Source organism: Barbatula barbatula, assembly GCF_947034865.1.
Source record: "Barbatula barbatula genome assembly, chromosome: 25".
Classification (NCBI taxonomy): domain Eukaryota; kingdom Metazoa; phylum Chordata; class Actinopteri; order Cypriniformes; family Nemacheilidae; genus Barbatula; species Barbatula barbatula.
Window position 1 is genome coordinate 8066055 of NC_136788.1, and position 22602 is coordinate 8088656.

The following is a 22602-nucleotide window of genomic DNA, read 5'->3' on the forward strand; positions in this document are numbered from 1 at the left end:
CATTTTACAATTACCCACATGACGTTCAACATGTTTTAAGACCTCCCAGCGTCTTCAGAACACAAATGAAGATACTCCTCATCGACATCATGGCTATAATTGTTTTCAAGGTCCAGAAATTTAAATCAGTATTTTGGTTTGTTGCACAAAGTATTCTCATAGATTCAAAAAAATTGAATTGAGCCCCTATGAGCGAATGGAGCAATAACGATGTCTTAAGTACGTTTCTGGACCTTGACAACAATTTTTACCATGATGTCTTTGAGGAGGCCTTGACATCTCTCAGATGTCCCTAAAATATTTTTCTTTGTGTTCCGAAGAGGTCCGGGAGGTCTTAAAACCTATTGAACATCATGTGGGTGAGTAAACCAATTTTGGGATTTTTAAGCTGAACTTGTCCTTTAAGACTTGCTTTGATGCGTGTTTGGAAACAGGTGGCTCTAATTCTAAAGGTTTCGGACACAGCCAATGACAAAGCAATTGATAAAGAGAGAGAGATTTGCTGCTTCAGCTGGTGTTGGCGGTCACTGTCCCACACTCACGCTCTATATGTCCGGTATATGGCTCAGTGGTGTATCGGCAGGCTCCATTAGCCTGTACTTCTCCTCCAGCGATGGCTCGGTCCCCTGTAGGTGAATAAGTGGCCTTGTCTGGAATACACCCAGACGTTCCTGGTTCCTCTTGTTATATATTTTCACCCTGTGCTCCAGTTCTGGGCTGGCTTTCACCGAGCCCGCTGGACTGGGCAACTTGAGGTTGACGGGGTCTACCCTGCCTTTCTGTGCCAGGCAGGAATCCTCAGAAAAGGAGGACAGCAACTCTTTGACCACCGCTCTGGGGTCGTGGACCCCGGGTTGCATCCCCAGGGCCAGAGGGCTGCAGTAGGGAGGAGGGCAGCAGCGCTGGCCGCTGTAGTCGGAGGTGGAGGCCTCCCGTACGGTAGAGCTGCAGTCAGTGGTGGAGCCCAAGGTGTGGCTGCTGATGCTGTGCTGCCGGGCCGTGAAACTACAGCTGGACCGGGACATGGTCGTGCTGGATGCTTCGCTCACCGTGCGGTCCTGGCTGCTGCCCAGGCCGTCCGCGCTGACGAGGGAAGGCGGCAACTGGTTGGGGTTGGTGGGAAGGTGGACGTCGATGGCTGCCGTAGTAATGACGCGTGCACCGGGGTCGGGTATTCCGATGTCTGAATGTACAATTTAGAAAAGATCATACCAGCTGTTTTTAGTATCAATTATGTTTTGATGAGTGGTGGACCAAAAAAGTAGTCACTTTGTTAGTGACCCCTTGTTTTAAATAGAAAATCTACTAATATCCATCCACCACTCTATTTAAATGCATGTATCTGAAATATGGAAAGCATCTATAATATAATAAAATAATAATTCACTTACCGCTGCTTGGCTCACTGTAATACTGACTGATGTAGTTGTTCATGTCATCCTGAACGACACTCGCTGAAAGAAAACAAATGTATTTCCATCACATCACCAGCAGTGCTCATGTCATAAAATAACGCAGTTGATAACCACAGAGTTGATCACTTCTTCAGTGCATTACCGTTCACCTTTATAGTTCATCATTATTTCTTATCAGCTTTTTTGTTAGATTTTTTGATCCCAAGACCCAAAAAGCATCTGTCTGGTGTGAAGATGTTGTAGGTTTACTGGCTGGGCAGAAGGTCTGATGATCTGCCTGGCAGTGCGCAGAGAGTCGACTGTATCCTCAGGAGACGAGACCCGGCTCCCAGCACCTCTTTACATTCATCTTTACCCTCTGAAATATTTATCACACTGAGGCTCTGGATGAGATGAGCAGGAGACTTAAAAAACCACTAAGACAATCGTAGCTGAATGAATAACACATGAGGATAAAGACAACCCTACATTGCACACACTTTTTGCATACTTTTACCGCTTCCTGCCAGTGTGTGATGAAAGTGAAAATGAGTTTGTGGGTTTCAAAATTTTCAAAAATGTACTACGGTAATCATAGTGTAGGCCAAAATACAAGTGAGTGGTGTTTGCTTTGATCTGTTGGTCTCATACATCCCTAACCTGACCCTAAATACTATACTTTAGTGTGTAACTTTGCATTGTTTGTGCTACAGACATGAACGACTAAAATGCTGCAGCTTTTTCTAATATAACCTGTCTTAAAACAATACATTTTTACTACATAGATGGTTAAACTACCACAAAAATACATACATTTTCCTTGAAGGAAGGGTCAGAGCCATATCGAGGGACCAAGATTGATGACTTGGGCAGGTAATTAACTAACTAGCAAGCAAGCAACCAACTAAAAAACCCTAGCAACCAACCACAGCACTTCAGAAACCACACAGCATAAGAACACGATTGTTTACTATTTGGGCAGGAATTGAACAACCAAAAAACCCTAGCAACTACCTAGCAACCACTCGCAATACTCCAGGGAAGGCACAGCACACAAAATGGGGTTGTTAGTTATAGCTTGTACAATACAAACAATATTTTTCTCGTAAAGCAAGAATTGCGATATTTAAACCCAGTTTAATGTCATTTCAAGTCCTGTTTCTTATCTTCTCTAATTAAAACAACAAATTATGAAGATTCTTAAATAATAAATGCATTATTCATTTTACAGCAGGGTTGCCAAGCCCACCTTTTTCCCACAGAACTGGATTTTTTTATTATTGCTGCTGGTTGTATTTTATTCCACAGGTGAGTTTTATAAAACAGTGTTTATTGTTAAAGTGATGTGAAGTATTTTAAACAGACTGTGTTTTTCATCACTACTACACAGTGATTTTTAAAAAGAAATCTATGTAGTGCATAACAGAGACTATAAAATAAGTATTTTTTGGGTATGAGAGTGACATTTCGTCATATATATATATAGACAGTTTTATATATTGGCTATTGGGTTGGTTTCTCACGCAGATCTGGCAACCCTTTTTACAGCTAAAGCAATGGCTTTAGAATCAATGATAAAAAATAAGAATATTTCTATATCAAGCTCACAAAAGTAGACCGTCAAGATGAAATTTCTATTTTAACAGTGTATTTTGGCAGACACTTTGTTTACCATGGTAAATATTTGTAAGGGTGTGCATGTATCACACAGACTGCCAGACAGAATCACTTGTGTGAGCGTTGAGGTCCTGACGGACTTGTCCTGCATACTGAGAATGTTACGTTCTGTCAAAACCTAATCGCTTAATAAACTTTATTTATTTTTAGTGTCTCCATCCAGCCCTTCAGGAATCCAGTTCCTGAAACTGAGCAGACTTTCAGAACGATGATTCAAAATGATTATGTCACACAGTATCTCTCTGCGGCCGCTGAACGCTATAAATTCTCATCCAAACCGCAGCGAAGATGAAAGACGTCTCGCTCTCCGTGAACTCCGAGAGGTGCAGGCCTTCAGACTTCAAACGGCAAAATAAGGGTCACTCGGAAGGCCTTATATTTTTTGCGTCTTTGTCTTCGGCCCTTGAATGCATCTAACTCCCTTCTTATAAGTGTCTTAGTGGCGCCAAATATAAAATACGGTCGCTACATACAGAACATGCCTTCGGGCAACCATCACACTGCGTTTTCTCTCTTCCGTCTCCAGGGGTCTGGCTTTCCTTTGACAGCTCTTTCTGTTCGTGTGCCGCTTAAACGGAAAAAGCCATGGGCTGGGCCCCGATACCCATATTTCCCACAATTCTCTGGGGGTGAAGTGTGGCTTGCCGACAGAGAATTGTGGGTTTATTTGGGTTATAGTTACAGATGTTTGTGCCATAGTTTAATACTCTTTGTGGAGGAACAAGGCCCAAATGCGCAGAGCTGCCTGTGTGTTTGTGTGTATAACAGCTGTATCCTGCCAAACAGATCCCAAAGTGACCTGACATGATGCAAGCAACTTTATAGCCCTCTGTTAGAATGGGATATCATAGGATCTTTCCTGCTTGGACTGTCGCTGTATAAATACTTAAGGGATGTTGATGCCTGTATAAAGCAGCTTGACCGACTTTGTGTTCGGATACGGAGCAGTTTTTGAACCACCTTCCAGTAAATGTTTTTAATAAATAAAGCCAATAAATAGAAATGCAATACAGTGTCATATAAGTTACATATACAGCTGTGGCCAAAAGTATTGGCAGTGACATAAAACATTTTGCAAAGTTTGCTGCTTCTGTATTGTAGATTATCTTTCCACATGTTTGAATGGTATACTGGATAACTTTAGTTAGCATATCTTGAGTTTTTAGGCGTATATTGGCAAAAACATAACATATGCAAAGAGTCAATATTAACAGTGTTGGGCCTTGTTTTTCATAACCTCTTTCATTCACTGACCACAGGTCCTCTATATTGGATGGACATCTGGGGAGTTGCTTTTTTTTATCTTTAAACTATGTGAATGAACACAATTTAAAAACAGGCTATTTATGTCACTGCCAATACTTTTGGCCACGACTGTATTCGATAATATGACTACTCTTCATTAAGACTTTTGAAGATGTATGCCTAAAAAACACAATATAATAGTCAATAATATTTGTTTTATAATAATGTTACAAAAGCTAAGTATACTCCCAGTTTGATTTATATACTTAGGTAAAATATTATATCATTTTTGTATTAACTTTACTATCAGTGTACTTAAGTGTAAAAGTAATCAACCGTGAGTACACAATGTGTTTACAACTATATTTTTATTTATACCGCTTAACTAAACTACAAGTGAGTTTATAGCACACTTTAAGCTCATAAAAGTAAACACAACTACAAGCTAAGTACACTTAGGATACTTACATTTTTGAGTCTATAACTGAGTATATGAATATGTAATATATACAGCAGTGGAAAAAAGGAAACGTCCAGGTTATCACATAAACAATATTTTTAAACTTTCATAAATACACTGTTATATTGCTTAAAAGTAAATCTGGCCTTGTTTTCTTTGCGGTATTTGAGGTCTGATCAAATATAGAGCATTTCTGAGTTTTCATTTTATGCAATTAAAGAGAAATATTGTTGGTAGTTTATAGACAACTTACAACTAACAGTTTAGCCAGTATATGTCAAGTATACCTAAGAGTCATTTTAACAATATTTTTGATAAGCATTAGAAGGAATATAGTACCGGGACGTCATGTCCACTGGGGACAAGGGGGAACTTCTCAAAATCCCGTTCGTGTCCCCCCCACTTTCAAATTAGTTTGTATGATTTTTTTTAGACTGATTTTATTAGACACTATGTTTTTTATGGTAATATGCTAATTTTATACCTCAATTTGCAGAATTTCGTGAAGACTACTGTTTCTTTTTACATGTATTAGTTGCATTTTGTCTTAAAAAGTACACTCAGAGAAATGGTACAAAAGCTGTCACTGGGGCGGCACCCCTTCATAAAGTAAACTTTCGAGCCTAAAGAGTCCATATTAGTACAACAATGGTACATATTGGTACCAAATTAATACCTATTATGACCTTTTTAAGGTTTCTCTCTGACAGTGAAAACTTCTGTATTCTACTCGACGGTATGGTGTGTATTAGTGAATTCCCTAGTTTCGACGTTCCCTAGTTTTGCTCTGTCGTGAAAAGGACTGGGATAGGACTGAGGCTGAGACTGAATGTAGGACAGGGTACCTGGAGGTGGTCTGGGTTCTCTGGTATTGGCCCTGCACTCCGTGTCAGATCCAGCGGGCCCCAGGCCGTCTATTTCCTGAAAGGTGCTGCTTTGCTTCCCCCACACGTGATGGATCTGCATGGCGGCCTCTCGCTCGGCGGCCAGATCCAAATCCTGCTGCGCCAGGTGAGCTCTCAACTGCCTGATCTCAAACTGTAAGAGATGAAAACGGTCATAAATGAATTTTGTAATCTTTATAATGTCACAGGATATGTTTTAGCACACAAAGTACATTGACTATATTTGCAACACTGAACATAACACAAACAATCATGTCGGCTTATGTCCTATGCTGATATCGACAGGTCTCAGATCAGTTCCCAACAAACAATCTATGTTTGGACATTTCTTTCCTTTTCTCAACCCCATGTAGATGGTGTGTATTAGTGTTGTACTGTACATTGATTGCTGGATCACAGCCAGTAAGAATTGATGGGTGTATGTGTTTTATCTGACTGCTGGTCCCATAACAGACGGAGGGGGTTTTATGTAATACTTTGGTTGTATATCATCTTGAAACGGATACTTGCATCATTTATTTTGTGTTTTCAACTTTTTTGGCCAAGGTATCACACTTAAATATGAGTGTTGGGATTGAGAGAGTTTGTAACCATTGTGGCTCTCAAGGCACAACTTTAAGTGTGCGATGAATTTTGTACGATATTAACATACTGTATGTGTGCAGTTAACACGGTATCAATTATCATGGTTTTTAATATCCATTTCTTGACAATGCTGGTATTTTGTGACATCCCTACACCCAGATACAGTCTGATCTCGAAAATTTTTAATGGACCTTTTTCACGTTTCTCAGCAGTGGAAGTCGTCATAAATGGGAAACTGCCATAAATATATTTTTTTGCATTCTCATTTGCTCATTTATTGCTGACAACGGCAGTCAAAAGAGAGAATGATGTCAAATTAACTGTGACTTCCATAGACGCTGTATAAGAAACACCTTTAAATTAGCATTTACCTTTTTTAATTTGATGCAAAGGGAATATAATACAAAATATAGTTTTATAAAAGTACATACATTTAAAAAAACGGAAGTTTTACGATGCTGATGTCCGTTGAACAAGGCTTGTGAAAAATGTCAATACCAGATACGGTCTGATCTACAATGTCAATACCAGATACGGTCTGATCTACAATGTCAATACCAGATACGGTCTGATCTACAATGTCAATACTAGATACAGTCTGGTCTAAAAAAATATTTTGAACCCAATACAGTGTGATCTCAAATATTTAAATACCAGATACAAACTGATCTAAAAAATGTCAATACCAGATACAGTCTGATCTAACATGTCAATACTTGATAAAGCCTGATCTCCAAAAAAAAACAGTGTGATCTCAAATATTTAAATACCAGATACGGTCTGATCTAAAGTGTCACTACTAGATACAGTTTGATCTAAAATGTCAATACTTGATAAAGTCTGATCTAAAATGTCAATACTTGATACAGTTTGATCTAAAATGTGAATACTTGATAAAGTCTGATCTAAAATGTCAATACCAGATACAGTCTGATCTAACATGTCAATACTTGATAAAGCCTGATCTAAAAAAAACAGTGTGATCTCAAATATTTAAATACCAGATACGGTCTGATCTAAAATGTCACTACTAGATACAGTTTGATCTAAAATGTCAATACTTGATAAAGTCTGATCTAAAATGTCAATACTTGATAAAGTCTGATCTAAAATGTCAATACTTGATAAAGTCTGATCTAAAAAATTATTTTAAACCCAATACAGTCTGATCTCAAAAATATCAGTACTAGATACAGTCTGATCAAAAAAACAAATCTCAATACAGTCTCATCTCAATAAAATGTTAATAACAGATACAGTCTAAGAAACTCTGATTTTAAAGTCATGTCATGTTAATAGGTGCTGTTTTACTGAGCAGTCAAAATTCGAGTCATAATTGATTCTGTGTCCAAGTGCTGCCCTCTGCTGGTGAAATGCACACTACAGCGTACCAAATACAGCAATAAGAACTTGAGATTATGTACACAAGTTAAAAGGATGTGTAAAAACAGGAAGAAAACAATAAAGGGCAAAATGTTAGAAAAGTGCGTGTATCAATCCTCGTGGTTTAGTACACTTGATAAAGTCTGATCATTTGAAATGCCCTTCAATGCAAACAGATTACGGTCTTTAAGAATGATGGTTCCCCTCAATGTCTAGAATGATTACAGGTCAGACCGTCAACAGCATGGACTCTCTTGTGTTCTTTTATAAGTGAGGAGCGGAGAAGGCATAACGGATCACTCACGGCCTGTTCCTGACAGATCTGTGTGAGTCTCTCCAGCTGTTCCTCCCTCACAGCTTTGGTCTTCTCGTACTGCTGGATCTCCAACTCCGTCTCCACCTTCACCTGCAGAATGTACGCTGGAGAAAACACGGTACAGAAGAGCATCAGCAACGAAAGCAAACCTAAATGTGACTTCTTTACCAAAACAAAATGCACGACAGGATTTTATCATGTATGTACCTAATGTGGTTTCCTTTTAAGTAAAGCTGGCGTGAAAACACCATGTGAAAATCATTTAGTGCCACAGAATATACCATGGTCCCACCGCGGTCCTTTTTGTACATCATTGATCTTACGTACATTTTAATAAGAATAATTTAATAAACTGTACACAAACTAAAGCTTTCGTATTATATTGACTGTAAGGATAACTGGTAATGAATCATCTTAAATTACAAATATGCATTCAAATACATTTCACATCATCTTTGACTTTGTTCTCCCTTCGTGTACCACTAGAAAATAAACGTGCAATGGTATTCTCATACCATCACAGTATGTGGTACTATATCACGTAGTTGTTTGGTAAGTAAAACACTTTTATTGACAAAAACTATATAAAATAGAAATAAAACCCCTCCCACTGCTGCAATGAGTTACTCTGACTTCAATCCAGGCAATAGTATCTGTACCTTTATTATATTTGAGCAATAATTACATTTGTAATTAAATGTGTTATTATTACATTTGGCGTGCCAATCCATCTACACACCAAATTTGTGCTGATCTCCTCTGATCTCTAGATGAGACACATGTGAGAGTTATTCAAGAAAAATCTGAAATAAGACGACTCTTTGTTGCTCATCGCTCCCATAAAGTTAAATAATAATCATCTGTGGCTCCTTTAGCAATATGTACTGCTGTGTACTTTACTGAACGACCACACGGGGGCGACGCACGCTCCGCCACAATTTCCGAACTCGTATTTTAATTGGTCAGGGATTAATTTTTCCTTAATTTCTCATTACAGATTACATAATAAGGTATGTAGTGTGTTCAACTTGCTTGTGTTGTTTTAAAGCTACACTTGTGTAGCCTTTGTCTATTTTTATATTGTTTTGCTGACAAACTCAGTAATTTGGGAGCATAAACGCCAAACATCCACGTAAAATAGCAAGAATGAGATGGAAAACGAGATACAGTATCTGTGTAAAATACACAGAATACATGGAAGAGACGATATAAATGTAAATCTTTATCTTTAGCTTCAAAGAATGTATTAAAAAATATGCTGCAAATATGACGACATGTCTCGGAATTGGGAATACATCCTATTTCCCACTTCAAACTCGTCATTAACGTTTGCAACGGACCATATCGCTTTAGTTCCCGAGTCCAGGTGTTATTTCAAGGTTTGAGATCAGAAATATCCTTAATCCGAGTTCTTGAAGGTATGCATTAGTCAAGACACCTCGGAGTTTGGATGCCACAAACCTGGAAGTAACGTCGTCGTCTGGATTAAGTCAAATTAAAAGTATTTACATTATCATTAGACGTAACATTAGTATTTAACTTATATCATTCATTTTACTAATGGTGTAGTAGCATTAACTTAACATTAACTTAACATTACAACAGCACTGTTCCAGAAAGGATTGTGGTAAATAACATACATCCGAAGTGTCTTAAAGGGACAGTCCACCCAAAAAGGAAAATAAAGAGACATCGCCTACTTCCATACTATATAGTAGGCAAAAATGAATAGTATGTCCGAAACCTCAGTATGCAAAAAAAAGTAGGCGAGAATTACCCTGATGGTCTACTACTTCCGCCGGGATTCGCGAATGTGGATCGGATGGACACTTATCTATCCCATGATGCCACAGGAACGGAGCAATGGTCAAATTTCAAAAGGAAATCAAATAAATATAACCAAAAACGTTAAGGCGGACGTGTGTTTTTAATGTGAGCGCCAATAAATGAATTTCTCACTGCTAAAATATGTTCAACGCTCACGTGGCGGACGCAGTGTGTCTGAAATGTATTCATACTACTCCCACTCATACTACTGTATATAAAACGTATTGTTTTAACGGCCGACAGGTAGGTATTTATTCAAATTAAGTACGTACTTTCACCGTATGCGATTTTGGACACCATTTGTGGCGAGGAAGGCGGGACGATAGCCGTGAGGCGGAACAGCTGATTCCAACTATCACTCACGCCACCGGCCCGCCTTCCTCACCACACCATTATTTAGGCTTTATTATTATTTAGAGTTAAACTAGTCTACAATAAAGCTCTGTATGACTTTAATGTACATTCAAACCATTCAGAAGTCATACAATAGTGTCAAAGATCATTGAGTGAGGAAAAAAGGGTAGACACAGGTAACGTCCTTCTTGGGTACTCCTTAGAAGAAATTCCTAAGGGACTGGAAAATGACAGTCACCAAAATGAAACAGAATCTGAAAACCAAGTTGATAATGCTTGTAAAACAATCTTTACAGGCAGGCTGTCCTGACAGAGTACAGATTCAATTGCTGGTACAAGGACTGTCCTCATGTTTATGGTCATCAGCAGTCCTCCTGTAAACCCAGCTGGCAGTGCTGTGCAATGATGTTCAGTGAGAATGAGGGTGACCCGCCTCATCCATCGACCACAAGTACAGTTGCATAAACAGAACCTGTGCTAAGTCATTACGGACATTATGCCCCTCTGAGGACAGACAAAAGGAATCAGAATCAATCTGAATCTTAATAGGAGCAATGCTGGCAGCAATAGGATTGAACTATGTGAGGCATATATCACAACTTGCACTCGGCTGGGCAAGAAAACAGATAATAATCAGCTTTTAATTTAATGTTTATTTTTATGAATTAAATAATTATATATTATTTTGCCTATAAATAATAATATAATGATTATAATATAATACATTACCAAATTGATTATAAATAATAATAAAGCATTACATAATCATTGATTTTGTCATAATAAATAAAACTGTACAGAAATGTATAGTTTTGTGCAATATTGTCTTGTGTTGATTTCAGCATCGTCCTGTAAATAAAGTGATGATGTCACAGTCGTCATGATGATGTCGTCCCATCCGTTCTTACCGTCAATGATTCTCTTGACTCTCCAGATGCGGAGGGTGATAATGAGGCTGATGGCGTCCCACGGGCTGCTGGGGCCGTTGGCCACTGTTGAGGCCACCATTGGGGCAAGAGAGAGTACAATCACAGCACCATCAAACACCTGAATAATACACGGCACAAAAAACAACAACACGTACGTCATGATCTAGCTTGTAAAAACATGTAAGAATGCATTAAATACTGAGGGCTGTGACATAACATTGCAGACTCTATTTCATCAGTTTGATGAAAATTTTAGTTCTTAGCTTCAGTATTTGGTTAAAAGTAATAAATACACCCTAATACTATTATGATACACTTTCTCTCTTGTTAAGTGTGACTTTGTGGTGATTGGCTATTCGCCGAACTCTTTTGCATAAATTGTTTATTTCCACAAAGTTTTGGTGGACCCTCGTATGCGGCAACTATGTGACATTGCAAGTTTACCATTGTGCCAGAGAGACAGACTCATCCTTCATTAAGTTTCAAGGGCTTGCCTCCTCTCTCTCTCTTACCCCCGTACTAATGGGACCCCAGGGAGCTTACCTCAACTTTGTTCTCTATATAATCCCATATCCCGAGCACCACAATCCTAAAGACAGTCTGGCGGAGAGAGTAAGAGAGACAGGACGAAAGAGGCAGAGAGACAGGATATAAGTGGAAAGAACAAACAGACAGCGAAAGAAAAAAATGAAAATCATAAGCATCGTATTTCTAACTCTGGTGCATTGCATTCTGGGAAATCATCAACAGCAGTGTTTTTGAAAGGCAGGACTCGTGAAGCCAAACATTTTCCAGAGAAAACGCGCGCGCAGGGAAATTCTAATCCTAAGTGATATCGAGATGCGGCGGCAACAGAATTCACCATTTGGCAGTGAAATAACCCCAGAGCCACAGCGAAACCCCATTTCCAACCACAAATGATTTCTTAACTTTCATCTGTTCTCAGACTCCAGCTTACAATTTGTGAGTGTCCTGCAATATGTATTCATAAACTCACACGCAGGCGAGATCTCATGGAAACTCAGAAGAGATGCAGTGCTTCATGCTGACTTGGATGGTAGCACACGCTATAATCTCTCTTTATATCTCCTATAGTTTACTCTACTTCTCTTTCTCTGGCTTATTCATTTGACCAGCCCTGAAACTTTCCCCTCTTGCGCCTCTCGTCCTTTATTGACGAGTAAAACACAAGTCGAACGAAATAAATGCAAGTGTGCTCTAAAAGAGCCAGAGACAAATGCAACTGGATCTGAGGAAATGGGAATCAATACAAGTCAGCACGTGTCCAGACACACACACACACACACACGCACGCGACCAATTAAAAATCATTCATTTACAACACCCCTGCACCATAAACAGTAAAACACTTTCTTTTTAAGTGCATGACTTTCTTTCTCCTGCAGAACACAAAAGAAGATATTTTGAAAACATGTTGGTCACCAAACAACATTGACTTCCATTTTTTTGTGTTCTGCAGAATAATCACACTGGTTTTACATGAGGGTGAATAAATAATGACAGATTATTTGGGTGAACTGTCAAATATCACATAAGGACAGGGCGAAGAACATCTAGAGTAGTGGTTGGTTCGTTGTAAAGCCCCCTTTGTGTAGAGTGCATCGCTTTGCGGCCCCCCAAATAAAGACTTCAAATCTTAAGCTCAGAATTTGAATTAGAACCAAAACATATTCAGTTACACAAGGCTAGAACCTGTTTTGGTGGTCTTACTTTTCTGATGTTTGATCGCATAAAATGAATGATAAAGCTCCATATTTCATAATATGTGACCCCCCCCGATCCATCTTGGGCCCCCAGTTTGAGAAGCACTGATCTAGAGTACCAATTTGCATCTGTATGCGCTATACTATACCATTCAAGTAAAAATACAGTAAGAAGTGTATGCACATTAAAAAAATGCAAAGAGACACACACGTAAGACAATGTTTTACCTCAGTGAAGAATACAGACAGGATGACCAGGCTGATCCAGTGAATGATACAGGCGAACTGGAATGCATTATTAACTGCAGACACAAAATACAGAAATTATGTCAGTTTGATGTTTTAATGCTGATTGCACATCAATTTGTAGCCTTTACTGATTCAAGTTAAAATGTGTGCAAACAAATCGAAAAAATAAAGTTAGGAGCTGTGGCTCAACGGTTGCTGCATGTGCTTCAACGTTGAGGTGATGCAGTTTAAATCTAGCTTGCAACATTCCATTTACAACAATGCTCTGTTTAATTGTAAATTACAAAATGTTGACGTCTGGTTCAACCGAAGCGTTGAGGATGGAACTACCTCTTTCGTGGGACAATTACCTCCAAACAAAAACACACTTTATCTTTAAAGGTCTAATGTTCGATATTTAGGAGGATGTTTGAACAGAAATGCAATATAATATACATAACTATGACTTCAGAAGTGTATAAAGACCTTACATAAACAAGCGTTACGTTTTTATTACCTTAGAATCAGATTTTCTATCTACACACACAGCGGGTTCCCTTGCATGGAATTCACCATGTTGTTTCTACAGTAGCCCTAAATTGACAAACTGCTCTACAGAGCGCGTTTCGTAAATACGTTATCTCCTTCAGCAAAGAAGCGAAGACGTGATGACATCTTAGTTCTGTGTTTGCTACCGTAGCGCTTCGAAAGGGATGTTGGGTCGAGTGAGCCGTTGGTTGCAATTCGTAAACTCATCACTAGATGCGGCTAAATTTCACAAACTGAACCTTTAAAATGAAAGTTTACTTTCTCACTCCTTTTTGACCTCCCAGTGACTTCTCTCCAAATCCCCACATGTGCACGGGTCATATTCAATGAGCAAGCTTGAGAAGCGTTCATGATATGATATTCAACCCATCCGCATCCAGAACTCTATTTATCTACTCTGTTATGGGCCAAGACATCAACTGCATTCAGTGCTGCCAGTCTCTCTGCCCATACATCTTGGTTTGCGCCGATCGCTGATCTGCTCATCACTCCATTCATCTCCCTCAAGCCCATAATACATTCATCTGGCCGACCGGTGGCTGTCCTACTCTCTACGCTCACATCCAGAGGAGCCGGAGACACAGTCTGATATATGCTCCAGTCATCGATCACAGTTCAGTGGCGATGAACTGCGTCAGTGATTCTCCTGTGCAGAATGAATGGCCATTTCGGTTTGGATTTACAGCGGGCTCACGTGAGGAAAACATGTCCAGCAAATATCAGCTGAGCAAATATCACTCACAACATCTGAAGTTTTTTTTTGTGCATTCCAATTCAAATCAATCAAACCGCAGTTGGTTTATTTTGATTTAACTCAATAAATACAGCTAGCTAACACTATAATTCATATTTATATGTTTATAAAGAGGAAACTCAGGGCTAATTTTGACAAAAACTGTTTTTAAGACAGATTTTTTATACTTGCCCAGTAACTAAATAAGATATGGATTGCAGCTGTATATATAAAATAATAAAACAATAAATAATACAATATTTGTAATGTCTTCATTCAGTCATGAATAAATGGTGTAATGCTGCTGTGACTTCACCCTTGTAGGGTCCCTATTGGCTAATTCAGAGGTCAAGGGTGGCCATTTTGTGTTTAAATCATTGTAGTCCTTAATTCACAACACTTAAGTCAAAAATAAGTAGATTTTTCTGTCAGTTGCTTTTAGCTTCTTTATAAAAGTCTCCTACTCTTAGAAATGTCCTACTTTTGGCTAAGAATTTTTTGACAAGTCAAAACTTACGACTTCTCTTAAGAGCATTTCTGAGACGTTTAATACACAAGGGCCAAGATCAACAAGTAATGGAATTCACCATGTTGTTTCTACAGTACCCCAAAAACAGACAAACTGCTCTAAAGGAGCGCGTTCCGTAAATACGTCATCTCCTTTGGGAAAGAAGCAAAAACGTGACAACATCTGAGTTCTGTGTCAGCCACCGTAGTGCTTCGAAAGGGAGGAGTGGAGTGAGCCGTTGGTTGCAATTCGCAACCTCACTACTAGATGTCGCTAAATTCCATACACTGGACCTTTAAGTTGATTTCAATCTATTTGTCTACTACTTTTCTGAGTTGTCTGAACTCAGATCAGCTCCTTAAGAGAATAAATACTCACATTGTAGGAGCTTGGTATCGATGAGCAGTTCCAGAGTCAGTAAAATCACCACAAGGATGACACACGCCACCAGGAAACAGTTAAAGCCCGCGCTCAACAGACAGACCTGCCACAACGCTGCTCTCCGCCCACAGCATGGCTTCAGCCAATTAGACCTGCAGAGAGAGAGAGAGAGAGAGGAAGAGAGGGGGAGAGAGAGACATTAGCTTTTTATATGCATGTCTTATAACCGTTAAGCCAACCAACATACACTTGCGTCACTCGTAGTTTCTTACGAGCTCATTTTGTCCCCTGAACTAAAATCATTTCCGGTTCCTTCGGTGCAAACACGTAAAAAAAGCAGGTAATCCAATGTGTACACTACAGTAGATGAGTAGAAACTGATCATAGCCTTTTTTCTTTTGTTAGGCAGTAAACCTTTCAGTGGACTCTTGTGAGCGAGTCTCACTATGATTAATCACATTTTCTCACTATCTCTCTTGTATCTCTTCTTCTAAAAGCTGACTAATTGAATTGCCTTGTTGAGGGCTCGTAATCCCTGATGTTTCTTCTGTATCCCTAACCCATTTTCACTATAGGTCTCTCTCTCTCTCTTTCTCTCGATTTCATAATCATCCATTTTATTATAGTTTAGCAAATATTTGAAATTACCTTTCATTTTTAGTTAATATTTTATCTTATTTTACAATAAGATTACTTAACAACTTTTCAACATTTTATTGCTAAGGAAACATTGAAGGTTTTAAAATGTTTAACTGATTTGTAGCAATAGAATTATATGAATAGCTTTAGATTTACTAAACTATAAAAACGACTCTTACTAGGAATGTTGTATGTATACTGCACAGTGCATATTGTGCATGTCTTATTTGGAATATCAGGGAGGCCAAATATTTTGGCAAAATAAAAATAGAAAAAGATGATATTCATGTTTTGTAAACATGACATAGCTGAAAAACAAGATGTCTTGAATAAATATTGACAGTTTTGAAACAACAACAAGCTAAATTTACTGCGCATGCATGCTTTTGTGGCCCGAACCTAATTTCCGGTACAGATCGGCAGAGAATAGAGATCCTGTCGATTATTTCTGATAACAAGCACAAGAAATAACAAGTAAATTACATTAGCTAGCAAGTTAAAGGTATGTCTAGCTAGTATTATAATTAGTTACCAATTGAGAAACCGTTACTTGGCTAAACTTAAATGCGACAAAGTAACATTAAAAAAAAATATTAAATACCATAAAATTAAACACATTTTGGAAATATTATCAAATAAAATATGAATATAATATAAATTAATATTAGTATAAATTAAATGCAATTTAAATGGTTATATTATTAGCCACTAACCAGACCGATCAACAAACACAGACCAGAAGTTAACTGCGTCCGATAAGACGATCTAAAAAAATCCAAAGTTGAAAATGCAATAAATCATATATTTTTTGGTTAATACTGAAAATGGGTCCCACATACCTAACCACCCTAGAATGCTCTCTGAACTGGTTTTGCAAAATTGTATCATATATTTTGAGACAAATAAATGCCACATGCTGAGTGTGAATGTCAAAAATGGTGCATACTTCTGTATGACGCACTTTCATTGCAAACTGCATACGCTCTTTAAAAATATATAACAGGACACACTACTCTGTAATAGTATGCTGGAAAACACTTCCAAACATAGCCCAGGTTTTCACAGGACCGAGCCAAACCTCAGAAACCAAGAAAATCCACCCCATACTGTTTGGCACCCGCCTGCACCAAACATGCACTAGCTTTTATCTTCTTTATCTTTTTATTTTTTGCTGAAATGATGGAATTTCAAGCATTTGCGCAGTATTTTCCAGACTGCGCTCCAAGCTCTTGCTGTGCATCCCGGGTTCCTGCTCTTGGGAGCGGATTCTGATTTTGGCAGCATGGTAAAGACAGATCAGCGTGGCCAGACTGACCTCATCCTATGGCTCTCTGCGTCGCATCCACAGACGCCCGTACGCACGTACAGAAACACGCACGCACACCATCTGGAGGCCACAGACTCCACTTATCAGACGCAGCCAAAAAGATGATTGCTTAACAGCATGGCCGTGCCTTCATTTGATCAGATGGACTATATTTGCTCGCTTTGGGCTTCGCCCTTGTGCGGCACGAGCGGGAAGGGCAGATGAGACACGGAATATGTGTGGTTGGCTGAACGCTGGTGTCTAATAATACCGCCTTAGCATTTTGTAACTTTACGCCCTCCCTGAAGTGAGAACGGCAAGGCTCCTGATGCCCTAACAATCCCAAGCTCCAATCGGCACATATTGCGCTGTGGCTTTATTATATTTAATCCCATGATTACTTCGCTCAACAGGGTTGACCCTTAACATTGCATGACTTCTTCTGCACGATCGCCGCTGCTGGTAATGGGTGGAAATAGCTAGTTTTCTCATCTGGTAAATCAGTTTAAGATGGTTTTGAGCGCTTTGAGACCAGCTTGGAAAGACTTGGAGACAAGCATGGGCATGTTGAAGCCGTCTTTGTCTACAGCCAGCATGGACATCTCGCATAAATCTAATTCAACAATGCTGCTCTCTCTGTCGAACGGGCGTAGTGACAGAGGCATAGTGATCATTTAGGATTTACAAGTCGTAAATAAGGAGCGTCATGAGGTGTGTCCCAGTGGACCAAAGGCACTTAGGAGGCGAATGAATATACACGACTGAAGGGCTTCAGCTCAGTGCCGTAGTATAGTCAGGGGATGACCCTTTACACCCTTTAATGGCATACTTCCATACTACTATGGCTAGGAATACAGTAAATTTCCTGTGTGCATAGAATAAGTCTTTACAATAATGTTGTTTTTAATCAGTCAATACTATAACTAACATAAACTAACAATGAGCATTTTGTTCAGCATGTTTTGATACTTATTAATGTTGGTTAATGTAAATACAGTTATCCATGTTAGTAAATTGTGCATTAACTAATTCAAAATAAGATTAATGAATTATCTGACATTGCTCATTGTTAGTAACAAATACAATCTTATTGTACGGTGTTACTTACTGAATACTGGATGATGTAACTACAGTGCTGTAGTTCAGTGTGTGGAAAATCGGAATAGCACAATGAAAAGCACGACACATATTATGCAACTGTTTATATATCCTCCCTAAAGTTCAGCTGTCACATTGCATGCGTAAAGCATTATTACGCGCAGGTGCGTTACTGTGCCCAAAACGACTCCAAATATTAGGCTTGTTGGATATAATGCAGTGCTACGCATAACAATCGTGAATTATGTTAAAATGCAGAATATAGATTATAAATGATAAAATTGCATTTTAATAAAATTAATTTTAAATAGAAGAAAAAGCTGCCAATAAGAGCCCAGCAAAGATGAGAAATAGAGTTGGACCGATAGATAATGACATCATCCATCACCGGTGGCTGACAGCCATCACAACGTTGGGCCGATCTAGAAAACTGATATACCCCAATCGTTGCGTCGCCCCCGATGTCATCGTCCATCGCGATGTTTCACTGTAGGCATCGTCCGATACCAATTTGGTAGACATCGCCCAACCCTAATGGGCATTATTTGATTACTGTTTAAACAGCATCTCAGGGTGAGACCTTAAGAAGTTTCTCAATAAAGCGACAAGAGAACATTTCTGCAAAGTCTAGACAAAATGTGACCACTCGAAGACACTAAAAATATACATATTTTTGAACATACAGGTACACTGTGATAATTCTGGGACAACTTAACTACATAATTACCAGTTCCATTGGTGTTATTCCATAGTTTTACTATTATTTTTACTATTCCTTTTTTATTACAATTGAATATGTGACACTTAACTTTTGAACGGCAGTGTATACAAAAATGTAATTAAATAATGAAATTATCTGGATGTATTTTTGTTGATGAATCACATGACTTGCATAACAACATGTCATTGTACAGTTAAAGCATTCATTTATAACAAACCGTTTTACTTCTAAAAAAGACTTTTTGTGACTGTCTGTGACTGAATTTTTCATGCCTACAGAAAACCAAACTTCAGAAACAACTCTCTTAGCCCATCGTTCAACTCTCTAAATTCAATCTCTACAGCTCATTTCATAATAAAAGTCAAGAAACATTTATGATTGTACAGTGCAACAAGATTTGGTACAGTATGGTTTTGTCGGGCAGCAGCTGTAGTATGCTAGAAGCATTCTGTGAGGACTCAAAGGGTGACAACAACAGCCCAAAACCGAGATGATGGCAAAAGGTTACTATTTAATGCTGAAATAGCAGCAGCTAGTCGGATTCAAAGCCAAACCTGTGACCTTTATGAGAGCAATTGATGAATGAGTTTTAGGTGTAAAGTTAAACAAAACTTCAAGGAGATAAAAACAACTGTGTTGTGTTGGGTTTTGGAGGGCAGAGAGAGAAAAGGACATGTTGTCTCCGGTAACTGAAGGAAGCTGAGGAGTGTGATTCTATCTCTTTCTCAATCATCTCTTGTCAAGGTCACAGTGGAGCTGGATCCTGGTGCCACATGGGCATTCGAGAGCTGGATGCGTCCTTGCAGGCTCGGACCACAGAGGTGCCAGTCATATTAGAGGTGAAAGACCTGTCAGCACGTGATGTCTTTTCTACACTTTACCCAGTCTTGGTTTTGCATCAAAAAAAGGAAAAATATTCTGGCCGTCCTGGCCTGTGTGAATTTTAGTTACGCCCCTAGATGTCACAAAAGGTTTAAGCATTTAAACTTTAAAACGTTAACAAATGTGAATTATACAAATTGTTTACTAAATTATTAATTATTTAAAACAAATAAAAGCAAATAATGCACTTACACTTATAATGACAAAGCTCTTTAACGTTTTGTTTTGTGCAATTCAGCACCTCATAGGTGTCACAACCCTGCACTTCATACAAACGAACCACGTCTCATGAACAAGACGTGTAAACTAAATTCATTACATGAATACAAATTCCTTCACTTATTTTGCTCTCCAACTGCAACAGATTCATTTATCTTTATAGCTTGTGGAGACAGACAGGAAGTTATAGGCTGAAAGAGGGAATTGGAGCTGAGAAAGGACCACGGACCGAGACTCTAACTGCTGCACAACATGTCGGCACACAGTCCACTGGATCACTGGCAGCGACTGAAATTTTTATATTTCTATAACATCTGTTTGGCAAAAGAAAAGACTAAAACATATATGACTACAGTATAGTAAACAATTACAAAATAACCAAGTATGGTTAACTTAATGATAAGTGTGCGGTCAATTGCACAAAAAACTACTGACGCTAAGTTTAAAATGAAAATTGAAATTAGCCGGAAAATAATTGTGGGAATCTTCAAAAACACTTATGCATATACTTTAAAAATACAGAATTTGACAGTTTTTAACATATTTTTCATGTATAATGTAATAAACTGTAACTTTACAGAAATGTACTGTTTTTTTATTTTCTTGCATATCTTTTTTTAAATGTAGTAAAACATGTCCAATTTCAGAAAAAGACATGCAATTTTACATTAACATTTTTTATTACTTTATTATTCATAATATAACTTTATTATATTATTTTAACTTTATACCATACAAATATGAAAGAATATTCTGTATCAGTACCTGTATTTTACATTTCGCACTGCATTGCATTGTTTTAACATAAAAGGAAATGTCCATAAGACCAACGGATAAAGTACAGGCAGAAAATCCCCAGACTAAATTACTATGAACAAATTTACTATGAGAAATGAAATTAGTCAAATCTTCTAATAGTATAACTTGCTTAAAAGAACGTCTTTGAATCAAATCTCAAATACTATACAATAAGTAAGTCAGTCTATTGATTTAGTCTCTGGGTTAATGGATTTGTAATTAATTTAGACCGGCACACTCCGAGAACATAAATGTATTAAATTAATAAAACCGTTTATAAAAGTCCTGCAAAGAAAGTACTGAAAAAGAGTACACTTTAATATTAAATTTAATCTTAGAAACCAGCGTACATCCCAGCGTAAAAATCTGTTTACGACAACGCTCACGTGTGATTCATTAAGCATTCGTATGCGGCCATTTCAGTCGTACTAATAACCGTCCCTTGATAAATGTAAGCGTGATTCATAAAGTTGATTATATTTTAATGTTTTAATAAACCCTGCCATAAGCTACATGCTTCGTGCTGTAAACACACCAATTGAGCATCAAGTTTGCAAGCACAACAAACGTGTGAACTATACAAGTGTAATTGCAAGCTACTTTGTGGGGCTCTCCTTATGACCCAAAGAAGCTTTGATATAAATGACCATACTGCCAGATAGTGTAGCGTGTTGAGACATTTGGGCATGAGATTGCGGGTTCGCACATTCGTTTCACAATTAAATAAAATCCATGGTTGGATATAGTTTGTAATTTGGTTTATTTTGATCCCATGAGTCCCATGAATTCAATAAAGAACGCCGCTATCTCACACAAAGCAGTCTGTAGAGAGTGAATAATTGATTGTCGTGCAATTCAGCACCACCGCCGTGGACAGCACCTGTTAAGGTGGCACGTAGGAAAGTGACCTCCTAAGGTATAGATCAGAAGCACACGTAGAAGAGGTATACTTGTAGTTAAGATATAGCTTTAGAGTCTTCGTAGCACGCTAAGAGACAACGTGATCGGGAAACTCACCCCACATCTCTCAAACCAAACAGGAAGTATTAAAACATGTAAGGTTGTCATCAATTTTAATGTGATCTCAAACTGTGCTCAGGTGGTTGATTCTTATACTGCTGCCATACAAATATTTTAGTTTGCTAATAAACCGCTTAGATTATCTTCTCTACATGTATAAAACACAACTGCTATTTACCAGAACATATAATGCGTGTACTTTTGTTAACCCCACACACGTACACTGTACAGTTGATGGATGCGGTGCAGGCAGGTAATGTGTGTGCTGGAGAGGAACGGTTTATAAAGACATCAGTATATCAGCTCTACATGAGATGCAGGAGCGAGATTGAACAGCCGCAACGGGCGGAAGACAGATTACACCATGAATGCGATCGATCGCATGCTGGAGAAATGGGCTGTTACTGGCCTCATAGTAAAACTTTGCTTCACTCACTTTTGCCTGTTGTAGAAAAAGAATGAAGGGGACAGAAATCTCTAAGGCTGTTTTCTGAACACCCATGCTGCTTGTTGTTTTCAGTCTACAGCGAATGAATGTAGTGAATCATATTGTTAGTCAATTTTTATGTTTGCCACTCCAAATATCTAACCACTTAAAATTATTAAAAAGTGCCAGTTAACTGTTTTGACAACACATTATTTAATCATTTAAAAAGTACAGTGTTTTTCCTGAGAAGCAGTGAATTTGGAGATCCTAGGTTTCGTAAGGACAGCGAATTGA

At 38.4% G+C, this 22602-nt stretch overlaps 2 protein-coding genes across 2 annotated transcripts in view; both read right to left on the bottom strand.

The window, feature by feature from the left end:
• Positions 1-507: 507 nt before the first annotated feature.
• On the bottom strand, positions 508-1448 carry tmem266 (transmembrane protein 266). The gene is made up of 2 exons (XM_079450443.1): positions 1392-1448; positions 508-1183 (listed from the first exon to the last, which is right to left on the bottom strand). Exons 1-2 carry the CDS (start codon positions 1432-1434, stop codon positions 546-548), a joined length of 681 nt encoding a protein of 226 aa, XP_079306569.1. The 5' UTR covers positions 1435-1448; the 3' UTR covers positions 508-545.
• Positions 1449-5502: 4054 nt separating this feature from the next.
• The window catches only part of LOC306890886 (transmembrane protein 266-like), a gene marked incomplete at both ends in the record, with an annotated part of 40311 nt that continues 23211 nt past the window's right edge, over positions 5503-22602 (bottom strand). The window contains 6 exons of the mRNA XM_079450902.1: positions 5503-5814; positions 7954-8127; positions 8705-8731; positions 11020-11193; positions 13028-13101; positions 15196-15350. Coding sequence (XP_079307028.1) covers positions 5503-5814; positions 7954-8127; positions 8705-8731; positions 11020-11193; positions 13028-13101; positions 15196-15350 — 916 coding nt within the window. The remainder of the gene's footprint in view (positions 5815-7953; positions 8128-8704; positions 8732-11019; positions 11194-13027; positions 13102-15195; positions 15351-22602) is intronic.